The sequence below is a fragment of the Plutella xylostella genome, chromosome 22, assembly GCF_932276165.1.
Source record: "Plutella xylostella chromosome 22, ilPluXylo3.1, whole genome shotgun sequence".
NCBI lineage: Eukaryota > Metazoa > Arthropoda > Insecta > Lepidoptera > Plutellidae > Plutella > Plutella xylostella.
The window spans coordinates 5,098,096-5,106,788 of NC_064002.1; the positions used below are offsets into that span (position 1 = coordinate 5,098,096).

General features: G+C 40.6%; 1 protein-coding gene across 2 annotated transcripts; it reads right to left on the reverse strand.

The window, feature by feature from the left end:
- LOC105397805 (E3 ubiquitin-protein ligase MARCHF8) lies at positions 1 to 5,827 on the reverse strand. 2 transcript variants are annotated; one of them, XM_038105384.2, is made up of 5 exons: positions 5,284 to 5,827; positions 3,830 to 3,951; positions 2,564 to 2,708; positions 1,812 to 1,932; positions 1 to 795 (listed from the first exon to the last, which is right to left on the reverse strand). In XM_038105384.2, the coding sequence occupies exons 1-5, from the start codon at positions 5,483 to 5,485 to the stop codon at positions 363 to 365; spliced, it is 1,023 nt and encodes a 340-aa protein (XP_037961312.2). In that variant the 5' UTR covers positions 5,486 to 5,827; the 3' UTR covers positions 1 to 362. The 2 variants fall into 2 exon arrangements, with proteins under 2 accessions (XP_037961312.2, XP_037961311.2); XM_038105383.2 differs by having other exon boundaries at positions 1 to 816.
- Between the last annotated feature and the right edge of the window lie 2,866 nt (positions 5,828 to 8,693).

Sequence of the window (8,693 nt, forward strand, 5' to 3'; positions counted from 1 at the left end):
GCGTTTAGAAACCCATACATTTTATCTTCTATCTTTACGATTCACCTAAAATTCCGAACCTGCGTATCACGATCCGAATCGATACTCCTCACAGAGATGTTTGCCGAAGACCAATACCAAATACACGTTTGGATTATAATACATTAATAACTATATACAGAATCGTCTCTACTATATACAAGACTCGATCATATTCATATTGACGCACATCACATCCAGTTACAAAAATGTTAAGTATGGCATTCAAGGTATGACAACTCGTCGCGATGACTCCGTGACTCAATTTTAAAGCTAAACTGGTGTCCGCACTGCACTGTGACCCGCTAGTAGATGGTGTCGTCGGGGTAGAGCTGCAGCGGGGCTCAGGAGGCGGGGGCGGCGGCGGCGGGGGCGGGCGCGGGGGCGGGGACGGGCGCGGGGGGCAGGAGCGACTCGCGGCTGGCGCGCAGGTGCGGCAGGTTGGGCAGCGAGCGCGCGGCGCGGGCGTCCAGCGCCAGCAGCTGGCTGATGTTGGCCTCGAGCGGGTCCACGGCGATGTGGTAGACGGGCGGGGGCGCGGGGGGCGGCGTGCGCGCGCGGGCCGGGGGCGGGCGGCGCGCGCGGTAGGCCTCGAAGCCGCCGCTCTCGTCCTCCTCGTGCAGCACGGCGGGCGGCGGCTCGATGCTGGCCACGGCCTGCCCGCGCTCCCCCCCCGCCCCGCCCGCCGCCCCGCCCGCCCCGCGCCGCGCCGCCCGCGCCGGCACCGCGCCCGCGCACATCGACATCTTCTCCGGCGCGTTCTGGATCAGCAGGATCCTGGAATTGATACACATTGCACTACAAAATATAATTGAGCTCTTGCACTAGTCGGTGGTTTCCGATCGCAGGCCGATAAATCAGTGAATGCACTTTTCAAAAATAGAATGTGTGCAACAAAACTTCGTTTATTCATGTTGCAACAGTAACTATTTCACCGTAGATAATCACACCATAAAATACTTCTAGATCAGGTTACATACTGCTGAAAAATGGGCACACGCAAACATGACTAATACCAAATATTATGTATAATAAAAAATCACACACACACGCACTCACGCCTTGTACTAATATCTGTGTTTAAACAAATATCTGCCCCAGCCGGGAATCGAACCCGGGACCATCGGCTCAGTAGTCAGGTCACTAACCACTACGCCATTCGGTCGATCGCCCTGCAGCAGGGCGATCACGAAAAATATAGAATCGAACGCGAGTGCGACTATTGTCAACTTGACAGCACTTTCGAACACTTTTTACCTATAGAATTGACAGTTGTCGCACTCGCATTCGATTCTATACGTTAGCTCTGTTTTTCGTGATCGCCCTGCTGGGCTTGCCTGTGTGGTTGCCATTTGAGGACTTGTCTACCCAAGCAGCAAAGTTGGCCCAACAACTTCCATTTCAGCAGATTTTAGTAGCAGTTTTTATTTCATAATAAATAGTCTTTCACTAGATAAAATTTAAAAACACCGAGATATACATCTAGGTATATCAAACTCACCAACCCACAGTGGGCCAGCGTGATAGGAAATTGTCCAAGCTTAATTTACAACCGCCACAGATTATAACAGAATCCTACTAATATTATAAATGCGAAAGTTTGTGAGTATGTGTGTATGTTTGTTACTTCTTCACGTCAAAACGGCTGAACCGATTTAAACGAAATTTGGTATGGAGCTAGCTGACACCCTGGATTAACACATAGGCTACTTTTTATCCCGTTATTCCCACGAAAAAACTTATTAAGTTAAAGCGAAGCTCGCGACAACAGCTAGTAACATATAAATAGGTACCTGTTGTGGGCCCGCCAGCGGTTGCACAGATGCAGGTACTGCCGACACTGCAGGTACATGAACACGGCGCCGCCCGTGAACCCCACGGCCACCACCACCAGCTTCGTCCAGAACGGCCATGCTGGAACGCACAAGTACATAATAAAGTATAAGGGAAAGAGGACAAAATGCAGGGTTGCTACTCTCTTTGATAAAGAAACACGAAGTTTCTTCTTCAATCCTGCTACTCCTCTGAGGAGTTTGGGGCTGACACCAGGCGCTTCCGTCCTTCTCTGTCGTGGGCCAGCAAGTGGGTTTCTGCTGAGGGCTAATAGGTGCATTTAATGCACCTAGCAGCCGCAGCAGCGCAGCAAACCACGAAACTTCGTATTTCGTCTGCTGTACTTTTCATTATCACCAGCGAGAAAAATTGCTGGTCTCATATCTCTGACTGGTACCAAAAACTACGTGTTTGTAAATCAAATACACGAATATTATATTACGAGTAAGTATTAATAAATCTTAATCGGAAATTATGTGTCCTCCCGGGTCCATAATGACTGCTTGACCAAATTATTATTTGAACCTATATTTTGATGTATAATCAGAATCATAATTTGCTGGACATAGGCCTCTACCAAAGAGCGCCACAACACAGTGTCCTCGGCTTTCCTCATCCACCCATTACCGGCCACTAATTATGAATGCAATGCAATAGACAACTGAGTATTATCAGCAAAGTCACTGCCGCCTTTAACTCATGCTCCACTCACCAATGAGTCCGCGGTTGACCTCCTCCACGGCGCGCTCAATGAGCACAAACAGCGACCACATGACGCACAGCGCCGCCACGCAGTGGAACAGCACGGCGCAGCACAGCCGCCGCCGCTCCACGCCGGACATCTCCAGCAGACGCCACTGCGGGGGAACAACGCTGTAGTTGCAGGTACGTATGTCATGTGCAGAGAAACCTGACCCCCCTCTCATAGTAACAATGCTTCTGAGAGGGGTCAGGTTTCTCTGTCTCTGTACAGTCAGCTGCATAAGTAGCTGTACACTTTTGTACCTTGTCAATCTGAAACCTCCTATCCATTCATTGCAACACTGACGGTTCATCAGTTTGAGAAGGTATAGAAGTGTATAGCTTCTTATGTAGCTCACCGTATCTACATCAGAAATAGTTGGTATTGATAGTTAATGGCATTTGCACAGCACACACAAATGCGATGGACCGACGATATAAGGAAAACATCTGGTAGGTAGCAAAGGTATAGAGATAGCCCAAGGACGAGATGAGTGGTGTAGACTGAAGGAGGCCTACACCTTTGAGGTTGAAACAGGCTAAGAAAAAGAAAAAGATGGTAGTCACATTCAGCTGACGCCACTGCAAGGAACAATGCTGAATGAGAATGAGAGCCAAGCTACTAGGGATTCTAGGGAAGCAAAGGGCAGAGAAGTTTATAGGCAATGCCTGAAGGTGTAAAAACGGTTCAAACAATGCTCACCTAGTTTGTAACATCTTGTTATTATAATGCTCTTTGCTTTTTGATGCCCTAATGCTATAGAATTTAATACTTGTGATACGAAAAATTATTCTTCTGTCGCTGCAAATACAAGAGGTAACCTATGGTGTATCACCGTGGTGAAGGATTGGCCACTCAGCTCAGTTGTCACTCAATGTATTAATGCTAAATACTGAATACTTTTTGGATACCATCTACACTAATCAGACCCGATTACGCATCAGCTAATAGGAGGCGAAATCATAATGAATAATCGGATATCAGCTTTAGCAGCACATTAAATCTACATCGGTCGCCACATCGGTCGTCCAACGCTTCAAGGTCACATCTGCACTTTATGACTGATTTCACATTTTCGTGTTATAGAACCACTCAGATTTCAATAAGGTATGTCCTTCAACTGATATCCAAAACATGACCGATAATACACTGCCTCCTTAAAAATAAACATAAGTACATAGGTACCTACATATACTACAATACATACTTTACATAAAATAAAGCAATAAATATTACCTCATTGAATGGCTTTATTTTTGTGTGCATTATGAAGTTGAATTTGCAAAGTTCACAGGACCGGGTCTCGGATGCAGTCAGCCATTGCTGCAAACAACTTTGATGCACATACTTGAGGCTACCTGTAACAATGAAAGACTATGGTGATTCACATGTTTAGATAAAAATAATACACATTCCTACATAAAAGTATACAGCATGAAAAATATTAAATAAGCTAGCCTTTTATGTTATCTACAATGTGGGCAGAAACAAGTGAGTAATAACACTATGTAACTGAAGCCAACCCATTTCCTCTACAATATTTCCCTTATACTTGTATGCTAAATGAATAGATTTCAAAATACCACATGACTGGCAACAGGTTTCAACTCTGCCTACCTAATTAATGTGCTTACAGTCAATAACATTTAAAATTCAACAAAATACATTTATAAATACTAAAAGTGAAAGAGTAAATGTACTTTAGCCTTTAAAATTGCAAGAACTGTAAGTGTATGATTATAAAATGTTCATACATTGCAATATGCAAAAGGTGGAGGAGTGACTCAATAAAACCTGTTTAGTGCTAAAAGATTGCAAAATACTGCCAGTGACCTATTCAAATCAATCAAAATCATGGATTATATGATGGGGTCAATGTTAAATCTTTATAAAGTGTTTTATTTCATTTTAAACTAATATATAATAAACTTATTCATTATGAGAATTTTTACTTTCGCTTAGTAGAAACATAAAAGACATTTGATATCCTGAAAGGAAATTTTAGTGGGAATGTTGGATTGATGTATTTGGTTATATCAATGTATTTATTACAATAGCCTCTATTGAAGGTCAGATACTAATGCTGTCGGAAATAAATAAAAATTAGGTCAATTCAAATCAACAATATATATTGGCACTTGAGCATATTTTCTACTAAACATGCAAACATTACAAAGGGCTAAAGTGCATTTCATGCATTTATTTACATCACTCTACCATACTAATTTCGAAACAAGCACTTTGCATAATATTTCAATGTCAATAGCTACATTACAATAATCACTGATAATCAGTGATTGGGGAGATAATAATGGCTTTACAGAGCAAGATATTTCAAGAATCATATTTCCTTTCTTTACAGCTGTAAATTTAAAACCATGTATAAAATAAATTTGCGAAATACCTTTTAGATTATATGCAAGATTTACACCTATAGTTGTTTACCCTTTATGGTGGCTCAGGTTGACAACCCTGTGGCTTGAGTTAGCTCATTGGGTGATGGGTTTGTTCTGGAGTAAATAGAGGGAAAACCCAAAGTGTATCATCCTCTTCCATCATTTATACAATACATTTATGGGCCAAACCACATCAAAATAAGTTTTGCACAGGGTTCTACACTTATACCCTGTTAAATGTGTAGTAAACAAAGAGAGGAAACACGGAATGTACAGGTAAATGTCGGCGAATACCTGCGCAATAGCACGGCGCCAGCAGCGGGTTGTGCGGTTCGCTCTCGCAGTGGCAGATGCGGCAGATGTCCCCGCTGGAGTTGCTGCACGACGTGTGGCTGCTGCCCGACCCCGCGCGCACCGCATCGCGCCCGCAGCCGCCACCCCATTCCCAGCTCTCGATGTCCGAGGAGTTCTTCACGTTTATCTGCTGCACTGGCATCTTCGCACAGCTTGCACGACACTCAAGAAAGCCTATCTAACATTTTTTCTCCACAGCACAGGAATATGTCGTGACTGCATCCAGTATCGACAAAGCCTATGATCAAAAACATGTCACCCTTGACTTGGTGATGTTGTAACAAAACATAGGATATCTCACTGTGTTTTACTTATCTGATTTATTTTATGGAGCCTTATCATTTTTTGTTTATTTGCATTCAGTTGCCTTTTGTATTCGAAGTAAAAACGAAAGAGGAAATTAATATCAATACAATACAAATTTTGCTGCTGCAAAATCAAATCGTCCACAAAAATTGGTGACGTTCACAGACTAAAAAATATATTGAAAACTAATGTTGAAGCTCAGAATAATAACGCTTCCTTGGAGCTAATCTGTGTGATTTATCATTTTCAAAATGGCAAACCTGTTCACTTGCACTCTTGCATTTGCTATGATAAAACGATCATGAACTCCGAGAGAAATTCAAGACTGGCCAAAGAGCCGTCAACCCTCTTTAATTTGACAAGATGCAAGCTTGATGCGAGTTGCTTTGCGGTGTTGCGAGCTTGTGAGTTACGACTAGCGATGGTTATCTTCCACGTTTTGTGAAGCATTGACACACAACCATAGCATATGTTTAATATTTCTTAATTCTATAAGATTTTAAGTTAGCTCGTATTGTTAATTAGCTCTTGCGGTGTTAATAAACCCATCTAATCTTTTATAATATACAATTCATTAGTAAGTAATGAGATATGGATCAATTTAGTTCGCTCTCACCGGAACAGATAAGTTTGTGGCACTGTATAGCCAAACCAGGAATATAAAAACCCTCGCCATATTGCGGAAAAGCAATAGAACTTTTTTCTTGCACGGGTATCACAAAGTGTCATAAACTCAAAATGTCATTTGTCTATTGCTGTCAAACAGTGATGCTGTCAATGCGCAGTGTTTATAGCTTTTGTGAGTTTTTTGTGTTTCTAAATGCCAAAAACTATCCATAGCCGTGAAAGGAAACTAATTTACCACATACACAAGTATTTGTCGGAGAAAAATTCCAAGGGATTGGACTTTATTTCTCTTGATAACATAACTGATGTTATTGTCAAAATGACTTGTAGGTATAAAGTATAGTATGAGCAAATGAATTGGCAAATTTTTAAGGTATTACTGTAGTTTTTATTAATTACATTACAATAATTTAAACAGAAATTGAAAAATTTATTAATAATCTTGGTGGCAGTGAAAGCGACTCATCAAGGGACGGCGAATCCGAGGCATCTGAAATATATCATATGAATACCTACATATCAAATCGGTTGAATATTTAGGTTCTAATTTTGACTGATTATACCTACACATATTTTATCCAGTCAATGGGTTTAACTTTTTTATTACATAGTTCTGCATGCAAACCTGTAAGAGGTACTTTATTTCGAATTCCTGTGAGTATGGAAAATATTAAGCCACTTACTCTTGTCTTTTGAATGCTTAAAACCATTTCAGCAAATTTAATATACCTTTAGGTCTATTTATCTATTTTCAAATTGCCGTTAATGAGTACCTACAAGGTAAATACCTACACACTGTAATCTAAATGTGGGTTTGCACGATGTTTTCCTGTTAGTACACGGCATGTTACTTAAGTTCCAAAGAACCTATAGAATATATCCTCTCACTGAGCTACTGACACTCTTTTCAAAATAAATCATAAAAAAATTTCTATTATAAATTTCAGCATGGCCAATTCACATTGGTATGACTATACTTAGTGTTGCAGTCCTCAACGCGAATGTGGCGCTCTTAATACCCTTTGTTCCCATCGAGTCACACATCAAACCTGTCACACTGTATACAGTTGGGAATTCTTCATGAAAAGTGTGCCATCTAGTCACAGTGTTACTCGATGGGAGTGTTACTCGTTGGGAATGCTTTATTTCTGAATTCCAAACCAGCCTCTGTAACTGGATGGGAAAATGAACTAGAAAATTCCCAACTGTTCTCCCGTTACTCGTTAAGATTTGTTCAGTGATGATGAATTTTGATGATGCCTAACCAGTGATAGGTACTGTGACTTATATTAGTATTTATTGTTACGTATTTTTTATTTCGTTTCTTGAAAAAGTATGAAAATAGAAATAATTATTCCGAACAATCAAATAAGTTTTATTAAACTAGTTAACAATAAAATTATAAAATCAAAACCGAATTATAAAATCAAAACTTTTTTTTCTTTTTCACATTTCTATGAATGATTGATACTGGGTGGGTAGTACAGCAGCATGAAGAAATAATTAGGTACTTCCGAAGTACCTCAGATTAATGATGATCTGGCGCTTACACCGCGGGCGCGCCTCGGACATAGACGGAAGATGCAGATGATCTTAAAATAATGGCAAAAAATTGGGGACCAACACCGATTCGGAAAACTTAAACTAGTTACTTAACACTTAATATTACTATTTTGCATAACAGCCATGTAGTAGTTATAAGTTATCGCATATGGTGGAATTCAGATCCATTGGACTCTTGTATTGGCTCAAAAGACTTGAGTTTTCACTATCGCCATCCACCTTAATCTCTTATTCCCTCCATCCAAAGGTTGTCTGGCAGAGATCGCTTTTAGTGATAAGACCGCCTTTAGTACCCTAATTAAGTTCATCATCACTAGCCTATAGCAGTCCACTGCTGGACTGCGATATTTAGCTTTTCGCATCCAAATTAAGTTACAACTTGTGTATTTTATTAATCTTTTTGGGTGTACAAATAAAGTGTATTCTATTCTATTCTATTATCGGTTTTGTCTATGGTGGAAAATCCCAACAAGTTACTGTGACTTGTTGGGAATTTTCATTTTTATAATCCCAACTAGTTACAGTGTTACAGTTGTATGTGACACGTTGGGAATGAAGGAAAAAGGTGTTTCAACGAGTAACAGAGTGTGGACTGATGGGAATTTTGAACATAAAATTCCCAACGAGTAACAGTGTGACTGGTTGAGGTGTGACTGGCTGGGAACAAAGGCTTAATACGGGGTTTTTATATTCCTGGTTTGGCTATACATTGATTGCTTCCGAATATCGTAAGCATCGCGAATAAAATCCAATATAATCGATTATAATAAGTAAAGTTAATCTGTGTTTCAGCTGAATGAATGAATCAATCCCCATTCCATTCCATCCATAGATTCTTTCTTTCATTCAAATTT